General features: G+C 33.0%; 2 protein-coding genes across 2 annotated transcripts; both read right to left on the reverse strand.

Moving 5' to 3' along the window:
• Positions 1–474: 474 nt before the first annotated feature.
• LOC126718167 (cytochrome P450 78A5-like) lies at positions 475–4,158 on the reverse strand. Its single transcript, XM_050420253.1, has 2 exons — positions 3,103–4,158; positions 475–1,313 (listed from the first exon to the last, which is right to left on the reverse strand). The coding sequence occupies exons 1-2, from the start codon at positions 4,042–4,044 to the stop codon at positions 708–710; spliced, it is 1,548 nt and encodes a 515-aa protein (XP_050276210.1). The 5' UTR covers positions 4,045–4,158; the 3' UTR covers positions 475–707.
• Positions 4,159–12,331: 8,173 nt separating this feature from the next.
• On the reverse strand, positions 12,332–19,434 carry LOC126718168 (mitochondrial import receptor subunit TOM20). The gene is made up of 6 exons (XM_050420254.1): positions 19,173–19,434; positions 18,408–18,486; positions 18,089–18,258; positions 17,949–17,996; positions 16,982–17,068; positions 12,332–12,713 (listed from the first exon to the last, which is right to left on the reverse strand). The coding sequence occupies exons 1-6, from the start codon at positions 19,269–19,271 to the stop codon at positions 12,585–12,587; spliced, it is 612 nt and encodes a 203-aa protein (XP_050276211.1). The 5' UTR covers positions 19,272–19,434; the 3' UTR covers positions 12,332–12,584.
• Between the last annotated feature and the right edge of the window lie 1,270 nt (positions 19,435–20,704).

The following is a 20,704-nucleotide window of genomic DNA, read 5'->3' on the forward strand; positions in this document are numbered from 1 at the left end:
TAACAAAACAAAGAACATTTGAACTCCAATCTAATTCCTTGACAACCATGACTTTCGGTTTCTTTTTGGATGATATAAAGAATTGATTGCTACTAAAAGATTAAACAAAACAAAGCACCTTTCAGCTCCATTCTAATTGCGGTATGATGTCAACAAGGATTCCAGTAGAAGCTGCTTAATTTGTATGAAAATACTATAGAAGCTTAAGCAATAAGCACTGTGCTTGAATTCAGGATATAAATGTTGGACTTTGAATTTATATTTGAAATCTAATATTTGTTTTAATTTTTTTTTTTTTTTGAGAAACAATATTTGTTTTAATTTATGTAAAGGAATGTAATATCTGAGATTACGTTTGTCTTTCTTTGGACTAATCATATGGAATTAGATGACAATAAAACAAGTAGACCTCCGAGTCTTCTTTTTTGCTGAACTTGATTGAATCAGTTGAACCATACCATTTCAGATGCTACGTACATAAACTCAAGCAACTTCATTAAGTAATTCAACAAAAGCTTACAATGTCCACGGGACACTACTGAACTTACATTACATTTTTTTTTTTTTTTTGAGGTTTGTAGGTTCAGTTCAGTGCCCCCCAAAAACTTAACTCAAGACACACAAATATTGGACATACTACATACTTAATCACACCTTTTTTTTTTTAAATGTACAAAGTTCAAATTACATTCACTAGCTTCATGAGCTCATAATCCCACACACCGATGAACCACGCGACACGCCAGCGGCTTCTTCATTTCGAGAGAGAGGTTCAAGCATTCAGAAAGATCAACCGGCTGTGCCGGAAGCCACCTATATTGGTGGAGAAGCCTTCCAAGCCACAAGTGCACCGTGGCTAAGCCTAATGCCTTGCCAGGGCATGCCCTGCGGCCAGACCCAAATGGTGCAAGCCTCAAATCAGAGCCCATAATAGACACATCCTCTTCAATAAACCTTTCGGGCTTGAAGGCCCATGGGTCCTTCCAAATAGTTGAGTCATGGGTTATGGCCCACATGTTGACCATTGCTGTTGTGCCAGCTGGCACAAAGACCTTTCCAACGTGGACATCATGGACAGCAAGGCGGGCCCACGAGAGTAATGGGCCCGGAGGGTGCATACGAAGAACTTCCTTCACTATGGCTTGGAGGTAAGGTAGATTTTGTATGTCAGAGTCTTGCACGTGCCTGTGATTTCCAACGCACGTGTCAAGCTCATGCTGTGCTTTTGCCTGAATGTCTTGGTGCAAAACCATCCTTGCCATAATCCACTCCAGAAGTATAGCAACAGTATCAGTTCCTCTAAAAATCATTTCCTGAAAAAAAAAATGGATATATAGTATAAGATCATAAAGAGTGCACAAAATTAATATCTTTATTTGCATGTAAAAAATATTCGCAGTCCCAAATAATATAATATATAGTTTATATGTGTCACAAGAGAAAGAATTTTTTTTTTTTTTTTTGATATGTCACAAGAGAAAGAATGTTGAACGTGGAAAGTGGAACCCACATCCACAAGGCACTATAATATAGTAAATCCCCAAAAAAAATAGTTATTTTAATTTGTTGATGATCTAGCTGGGCTTAAAAGGACGACCCAGTACCCACAAGCCAAGTTTTGATGTCAGATTTTTTATCAGTTATTGCTATATATAGTTCAACCTAAAAATGAGAAGGAAAAACCCCAAAATGGAAGAATTGGATTACAACTTACCAGACAATCTAATATGTAAGTATGAGATAACGCACACTATAAAATAACATAAAGAAAAGTTAAAAGCTAACGAAGTGTACCACGACAAAATATTATATATGACTCTTATAGCTAGATTGCAATACTTTTAGTCAACTACCAATCATATGCACAGTGTTTGGTAATGGCGTCATGTCACAAACTCATAATCATTGTGCCCGAATCTAAAAAGCCAACTTTCATTGCTCAATATTGATATGGACTACATGAATCGACAGATTTAAGGTTCTACAAAAAGTTTTTGTAAAACGATAACTAGGGAATAAATATGAAATTTCTCAAATATCTTTAATTTTATCCCCCCCCCCCCCAAAAAAAAAAAAAAAACTGTCAACCTAGCTGAGAAGGAAATTGAAATTCCAAGCAATATCACGAGGAGAATATATAATAAAAGCGAAAAGAGAATAAATCTTATGTTAGCAAAAAAGAGAATAAATCTTAGAACAATCAAAATTAAAGATGGAAAAACATATAGGAATAAAACAAAGATTTTAATTGCTCAAAAAAAAAAAAAAAACAAAGATTTTAACTTTGATTCCTTATTGAGTACTATTTAATATTTATGTAACTAAGTTTTGTTATTGTATACTTGGGAAGTAAAGTATGCAACAATATTTAGAAAATTTCTTTTATGAATTTGTTATGAATAACATCCTTTTGAATTCTTATATATGAGATCTTCATATAAAACAAACATTATAGTTGTACACCAATCTTCATAAATTAATATGGATGATTTAGATTATTATAGCTTTTAAGTGGAGTTTGTAATATGCTTTTGTGTTATAATTTTATTCTCTATTTTTGTGTTTATGTTTATTTGTTTCTCAAAAAGAGAAGAATGATGATCTAGATTATCATATCATGTTAAAACTTGTTGCTATGAAGGAGGATAATTACTAATTAATTTCTTTATCTTATGGGATTTTTTTTTTCCAATAATTGGATGATAGGGGATTCAAATTCAGATTTTCCTATGAGTTTTGGGTATACATATTTTATTGAATTATTAGTTATATATATATGTGTGTGTATTTTTTACATATAATTTATATATTTTGGTTTAAAACAACAAAGGATTATTAATAAAACTGTAAAGATGTAATGATTTTCCTAAAATATTCTTAACTTTATATTAGCTAGAAATGACAAGAATAATATATGAAATAGGAAATTAAACACAATCTTCATCATCGCCTATTATAACACTGAGTGAAGATAATATTTAGCCCAAAAAATATCATATCATAACATCAACCCTGTCCCATATCCTAACCCACTCACCACCAGAGTGTGACAAGTGTATGCATGCGTGTGATACAGTGTATGGTGAGAAAGAGAGTCCTTACCCACAAGACAGCAACCATGTCTGAGTCACTGAGTTGATCCTCCATAGGCAAAGACAACAAAGAACTAAGCAAATCATTACCACTACTGAACTCTCCAGCTCTTTTTCTCTCTTTAATCATCTTCCCCACAACACTATTAACCTGACCAGCCAATCTATGACACCTTCTCTTCACCCCAGAAAAGTCCAAAAACCTTAGTGGAAAATAGTCCTCCCAATTGTATTTTGCAATAAGATCATACCCTTCTCTAACCATATCACCCAACTCCTCTCTTTCTAGCTCCACACAACTTCCAAACACACTCTCTAATATGTTACTTAGAGAACCCTTTTGCAATATGCCTCTCAATTCCACAACCCCTCTCAATTTCATCTCCTTCAACACTCCCCCCAACATTTCATTAGCCACACGTTGCCTCAGTCCCTCTAGGCTCGAAATTCTCCTAGGTGAGAACATGTAATTTGCAGCAAGTCTACGAAGGTGGCGCCAGTAGTTATCGTAGGGAGCGAACCCAATGGCACGCTCAAACATTAGCAAACGAGCTGAAACTTTTACAGGTCGGTCTGAAAAGGAAGACCCACATAGGATTTCCTTAGCAGTATCAGGATCGCTGCTTATGATTGCACGTGTGGTTCCAAGACTAAATGCCATGAGCCTAGTTGCGCCATATGATGAAGCCATGGCAGCTAGTTTGCGATGAGCAAGAGCACCCATTTGGTCAGGTAAAGTGCCCAGTATAGGCCAGCCACTTGGACCATTCAGTTTGGGAGAGTTTTGGTTATGGTTTCTCCATGCAAAGCCTCCAGGGACAAGCCAATAGTTCAGAAGGATAGCTAAGAGAAACAAAAAGGGAAATAGTAGAGTGAAAGGCCATGGAGTTTGGTGTGTGGCTCCAATACAAAGCAGTAAAAGAGAGAGGTTGGCTATACTTAAGGACTTCATATCTTTTTTTTTTTTCCAAAACCGAAAGAGGGATTTGGAAATGGTAATTGAGAAAAGATAGAAAGCTAGTGATATTGTATTAGAGATAGACGTCTGTCGTGTGAGGATTGCATGTGTGGGTGACTTGAATATATAGCATGTGGAAAGTGATTCTGGTTCAAGTTTTGGTCATTTTTGCTAACCATGGTTAAAGACTTAAGAGTAATTCGAGCAGCTCATGTGGGCCTTCTCCAAGCCCATTGGAGAAAAGCACGGACTTCATCATTGCGAGCACGTATAAGCACTTGCATCAGCTTGCATACGGTGTACGGACTATTGGTATAGTTTATTAACCCTCTATTTAGATACCAATAAAAAATGAAAATTATTTCACTATTTAGTTTATTTTTGCAATTATTTATGGGTCTCATTGCACTTTTTGCTACTATTCATGCGCTCCACTGTATTATTTCAGCTAACTTTTACTTTTATCTACAGTACTTTTAGCAATAAGTTTTCAGTTTCAACAAAATAAATTGTATCCAAACAGACCCTAAGGTTAAAAATAATTTTTTTAAAAATTTTTTCTAAAAAATACTAATAATTTGATTGTTGAAGAAGTGATTATTTTAACCTTGGACATCTCTATTAGAGATACCAAAAAGTGTTAATTGAGTTAAAAATATTTTTCATAACAATTAAGTTCACTAATTATTATTGATTCTTGTATATATGAATGCATTGGTTACACTATTTTTATCATTACTAACTTGCTACATCATAATTGTGAATTTTTTTGTGATTTTAAAGTTATTAATAAATTAATAGTTATTTTGGTAAGGTGAAAATAAGTTAATATTTGATGAAATTGTATTTTTAAACAAATGAAAGGGTTTTAAAATGTGTATTTAGCGGGTTCCAGTTAACTTAACTGGTAAAGTCTCTTGTCATCAAATAAGAGATCCAAAATTCAAATCTCTCCTATACTAAAAACTAATTTATGTCTTGGCATGATGATAGAAAACAATCATCATAGTGCAAATGTCATAGGTTTAAATTCTATCATATTAAAATTTATTTTTAAAAAAAAAAACACAACATGTATTTAAGCCAAGAGCCTTGTAGCTCCAATGCCATTTCTTGGTGTTTCCAAATAAGATGTCTATGGTTTAAAATTTTAGATCTACCTCCCTCGACTATCGAATTAGAAAAAAAAAAAGGGATATGTTTAAAAGAATAAACTATCTTAATTTCATTTTTAAATTGTACCAAACAAAGCTGTAAAGATGGATTTATTCATATAATTTTACAAGAAGGTTTTAATATTACTTTAACTCGTCCATCAAAAAAAAAAATTTACTTTAACTTGTACTTCATTCTCTTTCTTAAAAAAAAAAAAAAAAAAACAAAAAACAAAAAAAAAAAAACTTGTACTTCAGTCTTCCATACTAATGAGATGTAGAGAGATCATAGGTTCAAAACCCACTAAATGCGTGTAACTCACCAATACAAAAATAAGGTTTAGAATTTCATTTTTAGTCCAAACTTTAAAGGGTGAAATGTAGTTATTGAAAATTTTGTGGGACTAAATTGTGATTTGGCCAAATTACAATATTGTAAAGCATTTGCCCAAAAATATAAAATCTATTAATTTGAACAATTTCATTTCATTTCAGATCTTAAGGGGTTAAATGTAGGATTATTCAAAGTTTGTTAAAAATTTTGCACATTTCTCTAAGAATTATATCTTAGATTCTCTAATTAAATTCATTCATATATTTGCAATAATAAATGCAACACAAAACATGTTATCTTTTCTTAATGATAATTAAATTTAACTATATAGTTCACATGTGATCGTATTGATTCAACTACATAGTTGAATTTAATTAGATATCCTAAGATATAACATCTAAACTCTAAAGTTGTGTGATGTCCAGTAGTCCTTTATATGTTGCGCTTGTTTCAATGGTGACGAACTTCAAATCTCTCCTAATATCTCTGACTTGAACATAGAAAAAAAAAAAAAAAATATATATATATATATATTTGCACCTGCCTGCAAACTAACCTCTATCATAAAAGGAGGCATTGAATTCAGATTTGGGCTCCCCCAGTCTCATACTTCATTTAAAATTATTTTATGGTTAAAAAAATTACGAGTATTTGGAACTGGGCCAACCCAAATTCTATAATAAAACCAATAGGGTAAGACTTAAATACAGTACTTAGCTGTTGTTACTTAGATTCTCTTTCTAAGATTATACCATGTGGATTTTTTCTCATGGAATGGAAGTATATTTTTTAGTTAAACATTCACATGGTTGAATCTTGAAAGGGGAATCTAAGGTACTATATCTAATTAAATTTTATCCTAATCAATAGATCTAGCCTAACTTCAAAATCGATTTCATAATTTTTTTTATTTATCACGACTCCCAGTGGCAGCTCCAAAAATTTTGTTTAGAGGGGTCACTACAAAATTTTAATAAAAAGAAAACTTGAATATATTGAATTATCGAAGAAGAAAAAAATAATACATAAAGTTTTACAATTTTATTCTACAAGTTTTTAAATTTTGAATGTTACATGATAGTTCATTATGAATATCTATTGCTAATGTGGGTAGCTATAAGTCTATGATCATTTTATTTTGTTAAGTTTGTCTAACATTTTTATCTTTATAAAGTTGTTATTATCTATTTGACTTTCTTTTCATAAAAATATTTTTGACTAAATGACTAATTTGAACTCATTGGCTTCGTATTAATTATTAATGCACACAATCACACTTCTTCATACATAAATTATACAACCTAATCTAAGTGTATATATATGTGCGAAACTCCCTCCTAGAGACTTGAACCCCGACCCTTACCCCCTACACCTCACAAGCACTTATACTTATGAAGTGACCATCACACTAAGAGTGTGCGGTGATAATGCTTGAACAATCATTAACTTTACAATTGTTTTCTTGAATTTTACTACTTTTATTACAAAAAGTTATTATAATATGATAACAATACAGCACACATGTTTAAAAAAAAAATTAAAAAAAAAACCTTCTATATTTCTTAATTATTAAATTATATAAAATTATATTATATTTATACTGTACAAACAAACATCCACATATATCATAATTTACACAAATACGTAACATTATAACAAAAAGTAATGTATATAATTAATATTAAACACACTCACACACATATAATATAAATTTATTAAAAAAAATTACACTTACAATTCATAAACACTTACTCTTTATTCGGTTTCCAAAAAAAACAAAAAAAAAAAAAAAAAAACTTACTTTTTATTCTTTAAAGTAAAAAATACTTATAATAAAGATGTGCAAAATTTAGGTTAGAGTGTGCAAAAAAAATATTTTTAAAAATAAATTAAAGTATTAGGCTAACAAAAAAATATTTTATATATATATATATAGCTTTTTATTTTGAAGTCAGGGGGTTCAAATGAACCCCCTGAATTTGCTTTAGCGCCGCCCCTGACGACTCCTATTTTAGATATGGACAATACTTTTGAGCTTCAAGCTGAGACGACTCACTTCATCTATGTAAAATGTATTCGTTTTTAGTTTGACAATTTGATGTTTCAACTAAATTTACAAGTCCTTCCAGAAAAAGCTACTCCTATTGTAGCTTTATACAGTTGTTTGCAACAGCAGACAGATTAGCAATCATACAGTTATATAGTTGTCACTTTTGAGCTGCATTTTAAAATTTTACACCTTAGTTATTTTGAATGCTGAATAATATTGCAACAGTTATGAAAACCAATATTTATCACACCATTTTGTCTGCTTAAACAGTGTTAGAACTGTGTGGTTGATTTAAAATTTTTTGAAACAATAGCTCATTTAATAAACAGCATGATTGTATTCGTCAATACTCACTTTGAGTCACAGCACTAGGGACCCTGGAGAAGTTTCTGGGAAGATTCACTGTGAGGACGTAGACCAATTGATTAACAAAGACAAAAAAAACTATGCTAGATCTTCCAAATATTGTATAAGAGCTTTGTAAAGCTGAACCTATCCAATAAGATATGCTTTTTTGATACGAACTATCTAATAAGATACATATATTTTTGCAAGGATATCCAATATATTTCTCACTAAATAAATAGCAATTCCACTCTAAGCAGATAGGGGAGGACTTGGTGGAGAGTCCTTAATAGTTAATCAATCGTCACCTATTACTCTAAAATCCACTCTTGAATTTATACCAATCGCATTTGATATGTATAAACTTCGTCATCTTTAGTAGACACAAATCAGAACTCTCTAAATTTTGCTAACAACTAGCTACCACCTCTCTCCCAACCAGAAATAAACACAATTCAAAGACAAAAGTGAGAGAAGCTTCAAGCAGTACTGCCCAATGGGCAATAGTACATTATTCACTTGTTGCTCTCATCCAAAAGGGTCCAATATCATTGGGGCCTATAAAACTAAATGCTAAGAGAAACTTTTTTATTATATTACACACCAGAGGAGGAGGAGGAGGAGTTGTAATCTCAGAATATTTAATTAGAGAAAAGCAAAAGAAGATGGCGTGGATGCTTCTTCACCAACAAAACCTCACCACACCCTTGAGTTTTCTATCAGGATCATGAGGACTCAACTTTGCACAAAGCGTGGCTAAGGGGAATATAAAACACACCACTATTGGCGCAGCCCATTACTTTGGATGAAAGAACAAAGATAATGGCCTATGAAGGTGGGAAGAAAAATACGTCTAGGACAATGACCATGAGTATAGATTCCACCAACAAGAGTGAGACAAAAAAAAAGAATTTCACTTTTGTTAAATAAAAATGCAAAAGCTTGTAGTCTTTCAGGCACAAATTTAATATAATATATGCATATATATTTCTTTAGCAAGAGTAAGACCCTTCTAGCTAGGAGATCTCCTTATAAAGTGGAATATCCTTGCATAGCTTTCGATACATTATTTATTATCATAGTATTTACCAATTACATAAATGTACATGACACGCCAACCACTGCACTTAGAAAAATCTTTACGATTATCAATTATCATTATAGAATTGATAGTTGTCTGAGATTTCTTTCCACTATTGGAGGGGTGTACCTGCTAAATTTTGCCTGCTTGCACAACACTGCATTCCATTAAGAGAAAGTGGTGGGCCTAAAACAGCAACACAAGCCTGATTCTTGGGTCGATCTTTATAAATTCAACAAAGATTTATATGTTGTTCCGTGCATTCCATACCATACTTCCATGACCAGATAATCCTGAAAAAATTCATTCTTACAGGTAGGCCATTAAGACCTGTTGGCTTATCCAAAACCAAAATTACTTCTAAGAAAAAAACCACCATCGCTGCCAAAGCCACATGAATAATTAATTTATAATTTATAATTGATTACTAGCTAATTGAGACATTAGAATTAAATAGTTGAACACTAAATTATTGGCTTGATTTATAGGCCACATGTAATCCCAACTCATTGACAGGTCAAGTTCAATTAAATTCTTGACTGTTAGTTTGGCTCATATAACCTAAATGAATACTTAATTAGATAATGTTTGGTAACTCTAATGGTAGAATCAAAGCATTCTAAAGAATAATTGCTAAATTAGTCTTGATCTCTTTTTAGTTACTATACTATCATACATTTGGGGGATCATTTCTTGCTTGCCACTTAGACATTTTTCTTCTTTATGGAGATTTATACTCCTTTACAGATCTATACTTTCTCTTGCAATCCGGAAACAATCTGCATTATAATCAAATTTATTCGGATACTTTATTACTAAATTTCAAGATAATCATAGATCCATAACTATTTATTCTATAAAATGTATAAATTTCAATTTTTTGTATTTTGAAATTATGCATAAAAGAAGAGTTTATGGATTGAATAGAAAATAGTATTTGATTAACGTGAAATTTGAAGTGTGTATTAAGAATATAAAAAACATGTAATCCATTGATCGAATTTTCTAAATATTAATCCAATAAAAAATGATCAGGTAATGTAATATAGCTTAAAGTTACATTGTGCATAATTTGATAATGTCCTCATGCCAATTATCACAATTCTCACATTTTTCTAAAATAATATACTCAAGACTCTAGCCGCCCTCAACATTTTCCTTAAAAAAAATAAAAGATACGTGAGTTTTTTACTTCATAAAAAGGGGATGAAGGGATTACTACTAATTCCTTGGTTACATAAGACATAAAACTTGATTAGACTTGTTATTTTCTAGGATTTACATTTCATAATCTCTTTTTGTAAATGATTTCCATTCAAATTAATTGAGCCCGTTTAATTATATAATTATACTACTATTATCTTAGCAAACTTCTTAAAATTTAGGTATCACCTTTAAGGTATGGTGAAATTAGACTCGCCATACCTTATTTTCAAAAAATGATATTGTGTTTCCAATTATCAAAATAATTGACACTCCCCCCCCCCCCCCCCCCAAAACTTCCCTCGTGGTAAATGACACTGAGTTAAGATGGAATAATCATTTTTAGAGGAATATTCTCAACAAAACCACTTTTTAATGTATTTTTAATTTATATGAGTTTAAAATAAAACAAAAAGAACTTATTATAGCTAAACTGTACCGAACAAGTTTCATTCATATAACCAAACAGTCCCAAATATCCATCACCCATCCTCCTCCACTGGTAACATCTAAGCAGAAACAAGTGTTGTCATCAACCTTATCTCACCATCAATTACCAACTAATTTTCTAGCAAACAAACTTAGACAATAACATCAAAATCAAATCTCATAATCCATTCACTTTAAAGGTGAAAAACTTAAACAAGAAACCTAGATTTTGAGCTAATTTTCCCTCATTTTCTCAGGAACCAAATGTAACACAAACCCCCCCCCCCCCCCACCCACCCCAAACCAAACACCAAAATCTCCTCATAGTTTGTATAACATTAGCTTTTTTGTTTTTTTTTTTTTGTTTTTTTTTTTTTGCTAAAAGTGAGCTGAAATATATTTTTATTTAAAAAAATAAAGTTTTAAAAAGTTGTACATAAACAAAATAAGCTAAAACCTAAACGAAAAAACTCATTGCAAACAGAGAGTCATCAATCATCCAAATCAATTTTGTAGCATTGAAAATTTGAAACAAAAATTTAAAGAACACCAAACAACAACTAGAGGCAAAAGGAATCTTGACTGTTGACATTAATTAGGGTAAGCCTTGATCCAATTCCAAGTTTCCAACTACAATTAATAATTTTTACAAATTTTTCAATCACTGCAAAAGAAGTTTGGATTACGTAAGAGAACTGGGAGGAAGCCCAATTAAATAAAACTGACAATGTATTGATGCCTAAGAAGAGGAAATTTTGAAAGCCTATAAACTATGTCGAATTAAACACATTCGTTCTCTAAGACATGAACAACCGCGTACACTCTCTCTTCCTGCTTATAGGCTACTATCATTTGTCACGAATCATACTCATATTATTTTACCCTTTTAATTGTGCTTCCCATTAACTAATTAGAAATCTCAAAAACTTTTGGCAATTTGATGGAATCAAGCATCATGCTTGGTTGCAGTGGCTGATTAAGCTATTATGGAAATGCAAATTTCAATTTTCTAAGCTCAACACTACAACACTCTTTTTTATGTACGTTATGAGCAATTTATTGCCACTAAGAGTCTTATAATTCAATTGATTGACATCTTCTAATATTTTCAATAAAAACATCCAAAATTCAAACCCCCTATTCTCATTGTAATTATTGAATTATCAAAAAACAAAAGAGAACAATCTCCCACCACTCTGAATGATAAAAAGGAAAAATAAAATAAAAAGTCCAGCAACAATACACGCTCTAAAGCGAGTAAATTCATTATGAGCAAAAGATTTATAACTGAAAAGTGGTTCCATCCGGTGTGCCATTTGCAAAAAATATTCACCATAACAATGCTACTCTTTTTTTTCTTCTCCTTTCATACTTCTCTCTCTCTCAGACCTCTCTCCTCTCTTTAACCGAGTTGTGGTGGTGGATCATTAATTGGGTTGCGTTGGTTGAGTTGGTGGATTGGGTTGAGGATCGGCTTGTTGTGGTTTGGTTGGTGGGTTCTGATCTAGTGAGGGCGTAAAGAGAAGACAAATTATCAGTGCATGACCTGCACGTGACACACCTATTAAAAAGAGAGAAGATATTTTCGTCCTTGCGTCTTTTATCCTGTTGATGCCGATAACATTACTTATATAACCTTAAAGAAGCCAAAGCTGACTTAAAAAATCATATATTCAAAGACTGTATGAATGAAAAACAAATAGCTTAAGATAATCAGCCTACATTGCCAAAATTGACAAGAGAACAACAATAATATATCTGCCTAACCAAATCAGCAAAAGAAACATTATTACTCAAAATCAGCATGTGGATAGCATATCACATGCTACTAAATTTACTACATCTCCAGAATGGTGAATTTGTCAGCCCAAATTTTGATGAATCTATCAGAATAAATTTGAACCTTAGGTAGCCATGAATATGGAGCAGATAAAAGGCCTATCTTGGAGCAGGTGGAGGAACGTGGGATTTTGCCATACCCACCCATGCAACAATTCCAACTGCTAGGATAATCCATCCAAATATGTCATATTTGAGATCACTGCTCTTCTTCTTCTTCTTGGAAGTCTGGAAAAACAACAATAATTTAACCGCAAGCTCAAAGAAAAATGAAATGAAGCATATTTGCACCTATAAAGAACTTCTCCTGACAATGGATGGTATATTGGGGAATGATGCAACAACAGCACCCATGTCCATGCATGTCTAGAGTAATTCAGACAAATCACAATTAAGTTGAATGTAATGTAAAACGAGTGAAATATGCCTTTATTTATAAGAATTATCAAATGTTTCCTTTCATCGTTGTTTTACCTCTATTATTTTTCCACAAATAGAAACCAAGGTGTATAGACTGTAATTAAATCATGGAGACACTCCACACAATAAAAACATACAAAACAAATATGCGTTCATAGATTATATGTAATGTAATATCCAAATACATAATGTAAACATGACAGGACATTAGCAGTAACCAAGACAAGTTACGAATTTCAACTCAGGCCAGAACCGAACTTCGTTATTATCCAAATGCTATCCAAAACAATTCATCTTTCAGATTCCAAAAATTGACAACCAAGCAAATCCAATAAAATTATTCACAATCAGATTAAATAGTGGCTTCACTGCTTCCGGATTATGTAACTGCATGAGTATATTTGTAGAATGAGAAGCTGGAAATATTTCCAATAGGTGAGAGAAGATGGGTAAATTATCCAATGGGAAGGTCTCATGAGACCACCATCATAGCATGTGGGACCCACACATCTTGAGAAGGTGAAAGGGAGTTTATGAGATTGTTCATTATGTGCAGCAAAGCATTTAACTGATTAAGAAGTATGGTTGAAACCAAGTGATGGCCTAAAGAACACAAAATTAATGAGAAGGATTTCAAGAAGCCGAAACAAACAATTGATACAGGAACACCCAATTCAGACCAGACCCAACCACAATCGGTTTAAAAAATCCAATCGGGATCTGTTACAAATTCAATACAAGATGTATTATGATAGTTAGAAGATATACCAACATATTACCCAAATCTGGGAATTTATTGCAAAAATACCATTTTGGTCTCTACATTTTGGGATCATAGTCAATTTGATCCCTACATTTCAGAAGCAATCAATTTGATCCATGTTATTTTTAATTTGCAATCAATTTGACTTTTAAGAGCATTCACATCAAGAATGCTAAAAACTTAAAAAAGAGCCATTTTAGCAACTCATCCCACAAAACACACTACATCAATGTTGCTATACTTAAATTTTTTAGCAACTTATCTACAGTAAAATGTCATTTTTGACAGTCTACTGTAGCTCAAAACTTATAAAAAATAATAATATTTTATAACTCTTCAATTAAAATATCATTTCTCTCTCTCTCTCTCTCTCTCTCTCTCTCTCTCTCACTATTCTCTCTTTTCTTCTTTCTTTTTCTTCCATTGGACTCTTTTTGCTTCTCTCTTTTCTTCTTTCTTTCACCAGCTCTCACTTTTCCTCTTTCTTTTTCTTCCACTGGGGACTCTCTTTTCTTCTCTCTTTCACCAGCCTCTCTCTCCCTCTCTCCGTCGGTATTTTTTTTTTTGTTGGAGAAATTCTCCATCGGTTTATGGTGGTTGATAGTGTGTGGGTATGGTCTGTGGTTGGGGGTTTGAGGTTGTGGGTGGTGCTGGCTGTGGCAGTGGGTGTGGGTTTGAGTTTGTGATTTGATTTTGGGTTTGTTATTTGGTTTTGGGTTTGTTTTTGTTTGTGATTTTGGCAGTTGGGGTTGAGGTTGTGGGTGGTGGTGGCTGTGGCAGAGGGTGTGGGCGGTGGTGGCCAGTGGCAGTGGGTATGGGCAGTGGCAGTGGGCTGGGTATTGCAGTGGGTTTCAGTGTGGGCAGTGGAACTGTGGAAGAGATGAGATTGAGAATAAGAAAGAATTAAAAAATAGGTCCAAAACTGACCCTCTAACTTTTAGCTTTTGTCATTTTAGTCCTCTAACTTTTAGATTTTGCATTTCAGTCCTCTAACTTTCAGTTTTGTCATTTCAGTCCTCTAAGTTTCAATTTTTGTCAATATGGTATTCTGTTAGGTCTCAGTTACTGCTGCCATTAAGTTTGGCCCTTTTTTTTTTAAATAATTTCTGTAATTAAAAGAAAAAAAAAAATAAAAAAAGCTGTAAAAAAAAAAAAAGCAAGGTCCCCTTCAGTCTTCATCCTCAGCCTCCCCATTCGTTCTCTCTCTCTCTCTCTCTCTCTCTCTCTCTTTTTGTAGCATACTGGCTTGTGAAAGAGAAGATCAGTGACCCAAAGTCAAAGTCAGAGCCACCGCCAACACCCTTACTGCTACTCTCTCAGATTAACTCAGTACCCCTCACTCTCTCTCTCTCTCTCTCACAGATCAATTTCATTTCTCTCTCTCTCTGTTTGTCTCTCGATCTCTCTCAATCATGGTGATGGTGATCGATCAGTGAGTGTGACCCATGGCTGATGCTCACTGTTAACTGGGTGGTCGATTGGCGAGGGTGTGGTGTTTGCGTTGGGGTTTGTTTGTGCGTTATGGTTGGTTTGTTGAAATATTGAGGTTTGGTGCTTGTCTGCTCTAAAGCATAATGCATATATGATGGTGCATTTGAGAGAGAGAGACTGATCTTGAGAGAGAGATTGAGATTGACTTTTTTCGTTTTCCGGTTTTGATTTCAGGGGAAGGGGAACGACGTTGTTCCCCTTACATTTTTTTTTACAGTTTTTTGTCTATTTTCTTTTAATTATGAAAATTATTATTATTATTTTTTTTTTAAAAAAGGCCAAACTTAACGGGAGGAGTATTTGATACCTAACAGAATACTACATTGACAAAAATTGAAACTTAGAGGACTGAAATAACAAAATTGAAAGTTAGAGAATTGAAATAACAAAAGCTAAAAATTAGAGGGTCAGTTTTGGATTTTTGCCTAAAAAATAATAAAGAAATAATATTTTAATGAAGTGGTAAAAAATATAAAACCTTTGATGTTTGGTAAATTATAAAGTGGGGTGTTAAAATATATAAAGTAGTGTTTTGTCTAGCTAAAAGCTATATTTTTTTTAGCATTCTTGATGTGAATGCTCTAACGTTAAATCATTAACAAAAAAATGCTTATGTGGCAAACGGTATGCACTGTTGGCACACTTAAAACTTACATGACAACTAAAATAATAATAAATGCCACATTAGCATATGAATAAATTTTTTATTATCAATTTTAAAGGAAAAAGAAAAAATAATGAATTTAGATCTGGCTTGAACATGAACCCAGAACCCAGAAACATCTAATCCAAATCAATCCCTCCACAAATCTCAACTCTTCAATTCACATAGGAAACTGATGCCTAAATGGGGAAGAAGACGAAGGTGAGGGGGAGTTTATAAGATTGTTCATTATGTGCAGCAAAGCATTTGACTGATTAAGAAATTTGGTTGAAAGTTGAAACCAAGTGATGGAATAAAGAACACAAAATTAATGAGGAGGATTTCATGAAGCTGAACCAAACAATTGATACAGGGAACACCCCAATTCAGACCAGACCCAACCACAACCAGTTTAAAAAATCTAATCGGGATCTGTTACAAATTTAATACAAGATGTATTATCATATATTACAAGATCTACCAAGATATTAGCCAAATCTGGGAATTTATTGTACCAATCTCAGGCTATCTTACAATAATAAGCTCTAGCTAAAATGAGACTTCCTCCTCGACAATAATGGGATAGAGTGTCAGGTCAAGGGTCTAAGACCCAGCACGTAACTTAACAGTAAAAAAAATCTTAAGCTTTCATACTTTTTTCACATAGAATAGCTGAGACAGTTGAAACATTTTTTTTTTTTTTTTTTTTGATAAATGCTGAGACAGTTGAAACATGAGTCCCTAGAAAATTATTATATCATATGTATCTGGAAGCAGGGCTGAAAACAATGAGCAAGCTAAAAGGGCAATTGAGTGAAAGAGCAATCTAAAGTGCCATAAAGTAGTTAGTCCAAACTAAAACTGCAATACCATGCACATGATATTGAAACACTATCATCAAATCTTTACAAAAACCAAAAACACAAACAAAAAAAAGAGTGACTTTTGCAGTTTCAGATAGATGTGATGTTATTAAAAAAACTGAAGACGTTGGTCAAGGATCTGTTAAGCCCTGAAAAACATAGCATTCTCACTTCAACTATGATAGAAGCTCGAAGAACTCCAACCAAGTAAACAGGTTCTTTGCATCACAGATTATAGAAGCTTCTTAGATAAAGTGCTATTCCTTCAAAATAATATTTAGCAAATAACAGTGAAGTAATAATTTGATAATCTAACCTTTTCATTAGAAGAAGCAGATGGCCCACCACCCAGAGTCTGTTGAACAAGACCATGCTTGTGGATCTCCATGTGCAAGTCAGTCGCCTAAGAAGAAACAGTAAACAATGGAATCAGATTAGTAAGATAAAAAAACTATGAAACTAATTACTCCTCCATCCATTATTGTTAGTCATCTATTCCATTTTGGGATATTCCAAAAATATGGTCCTCTTTAAAATTTCAATGGGTGCAATATTAATAACTTTCCTGACTTATCCTTTTAATTTCTTTGAAATTCAATACCTCTTTTTCATTAACTTCATTTGAGTTTAAATTAAGAAGAGAAGTATTGAAAACTTTTACCTTTTTATTTGAAAGACAATCCGTTAACCAATATTCCCTTAAAAAGAGAGATTTTCCAAACAAGACACTTATGCACAACCTAATCAATCCTATGAGTTCAAGCCCAGTTCAACATATAGTGCAGGCTGCTCTGTTCTTCTTAGATATGGTCTCCTTTCTATGTATAATTAGCTAAGTCACCATTCACCAGTAAAAGAGATTAGCCATTTTGCAAGGTGCATTTATGGCTGTGGGTATTGTCACTAAACTAGTGTATACTTCTTGCACCTTTACCAGCAAAATGCTAATTGTTTTGAAAATCTCATCACAATCTCAATCCCAACCGTACCCCAATTATATATGTCCCAGACCACAGCCCTAAAACAAATGACACAAAAGTAATATTTATAAAATGAATAAATTTACATAGATGTTTCCCAAACTTAAAAATTCTAATTAACCACTAAGCAAAGCACGATTTTAGTATATTCTCGGCCATATAACTAGTTCTACCATGCAACCTAATAAACCAATACATCCTCTTTTCCAGGCAATGTTCATATGATGTGAGTGACTATATGAAAAGGCAGTATAATAGGATATTATGGTTCAAATGAAATAGTATTTAAAGCTTGAAAAATACCTTATCCGTGTTTTCCAAGGACTTCTGGTAGAGTTCATTGGATGGATTCTGCAAAAACATATTCAGTAATCAAGCTTCTAAAAGAGTCTTAAACTATAAAATACAATATAATTGAAAACTTAAGGAACTTAAAATTTTACCTCATCCGCTGCTTTTTGGAAATAGTCACGTGCCTTATCAAAAAAAACCTTCGCCTCATCAATGTCAGGAGTGAGAAATGCCTGAGAGGTTTGGGCATTTCCCAGGCACCACAATGCCTCATGCTTCACTGGATCGACAAGCAAAGCCTCTTCCAACTTCGAAATAGCATCTACATAATTCAATTTTTTTTTTAAGTTACCCCATCAAAATAGTTCGGTTCCAAAAAGAAAAAGTCATTGCAACAGCGATTCCAGTTCAATTATGTATATATTTAAAATACCATAGTGTTGTTTTAATTTTATAAGAAATTCAGAATACCATTAATCATATTCTTTGAATCCGCAATGTTTTGAAATTGTGATAGCTCCAGCAATGCTCCTCCCCACTTTGTTAGATTCTGCAGAGTAATTCACATAGCCAAACAGATGATGTCATAATTCACATCTTTATATATGTGTATATATATATATATATATAACTCTAAGCAATGTTACACCACCCAATAACTTGTTATTGAATTCATATTTTGAATTCCACATGTTCTATATGTTCTTAACATGCATGCCAATTGGATGTTATTTACCTTTCAACCCATAAACTCATCTTTTATGAATTATTTTAAACTACAAAAACTTGAATTTAAATAATTGATCGATGACATTGCTATTAATCTTCGATAATCTTGAAATTTTGCAAGCATAGAGAATACCCATGTAATCCAATGTTGAATATGATAAAATTTGCATCCAATTAAAAAAAAAATATTAAGTGGTGTAACATTGAACCAAAAATATGAATATTATTTTACCAAAAAATATATATATGAATATTTAAAAAGTCATATCACTTAAACTAACAAACCATGCTAAAATTTAAGTATCCCAAATAGTTCATAACAAACACATAAAAGCTAAAACTGTGAATCAACTCCAATAAACGGTTCAACCAACAAAAAAAAAAAATAGAGAATTAAAATGAAAGCATAATATACAAACACAGACACAAATACACATAGTCAAATATAATGGAGGTTGAAATTGAAGAATGAAACATTGAGATTAACAGAGACAGAGAGATACTAACATCGGCATCAAGGGGGTTCTGGGCGTAGTTAGATTCGGCAGTTTTACGAGCGTGCTCGAACAGCAAGAGGCGATCGAAGTCTTCCTGAGAGAACTCCATGTTGTACGGTCTGGACTGGACTGGTAGAAGAGGAGATTGTTGTTGTGAGAGAAACTGTGTATATATGTGTTGTGAACTGTGTGTGTACTGTGAGCCAAGTCCTAGGGTTTGAAATATACGCCTTGTCGAATTGTTATATGCACTCACTTTACAGTTGTGTGCGTGTGCTGCGGGTTCTGACTCGATTTTTTGTTTTAAAGGTACCCGGTCTTCTCTGCTCGCACGTGTTACATTCAGTCTATGGACCCAGCCCAACTTATGTCTTGGATTAATTTTTCAGGGTTTGTTTTTTAAGGCTTAGGTTCGCAAAATTTTCAACATGTAACCCGACCCAACTCACAATATTGACAGTTTGGAATACATATTTTTAATTTAATAGTTTGATTAATTTTGAATTTTTAGATTTTGTTTAATTTTGTTAATTTGATTTATTTTGCTATGTTGAGACTTAATTTTGATAAAATAGAAATATTAAGCCCAATTATGTAAATTGTAATCATTTATTGACTATATTTGGTTCAAAACCTTGAATGAACATCAAAATTCTTTAATTAGACAATACAAAATGGTTCAATTAACAACTCAAGAGTTGTCATGAGTTGAGCTTGATTGATGATTTGTCAACTCAACAATATTATGTTAGATTGAAAAATACCTCAAACATAACACAACCCATGCACACCTCTACCCATACCACCATATTAGCTTGCTAATAGTGGGCCAAAGTTTTGAATAGGCCAATCTCAAATATTACTTGAAGTTCCACCCAAGAAGTCAAGAACTACCAACCAACATGTCTAGTTGTAAACTTGTGTTGAAATAAAACATCTATATGATATATAATTTATAGCATAAAATTTTTACAACTTGTTAAAGTGATAAATTGTTATTATAAAAATGTCATTCTCATATGAATCCATCACTAAAATCATTTTATTTTGCACAGTCACAATAAAACATGTCACCATTGCCAGCAATGACCTTTCTCTCACTCGATGTAAAAATGATATTGCACGGCACCGAGGTACCCAGATCCAGTTGGGCCTTAGATTCAGGCCCAGCAGCATGGCCCACACCTCCAATCTCTTTCTACTCTACCCTCACAAACTACAAGCCCAAGTTTCATCACCTGACCATTGCTCGGCGTAACGTTCCCGAATAATAAAGAAAAACTAAAATCCGAACACGCCATAGCATGCTCGGCAGTTCCCAGGAAACATCACTACCAAGCATTCTTACTTGAGTTGGAACCAAGTTCCAAAGCCACATTCGCCACATTCCACCCCCACCTAACCACCCACTTACAACTGATGATATTGGACCCCCAATTGCACTAACTATGGTTGCAATCATAGTCTCCCCACTAATCTAGAGCTATAAATACAAGAAGATGGAAAGGAAAAATGGCGGTTGAGAGGTTCACAAAAAATAGA

Source organism: Quercus robur, chromosome 3 (genome assembly GCF_932294415.1).
Source record: "Quercus robur chromosome 3, dhQueRobu3.1, whole genome shotgun sequence".
NCBI lineage: Eukaryota > Viridiplantae > Streptophyta > Magnoliopsida > Fagales > Fagaceae > Quercus > Quercus robur.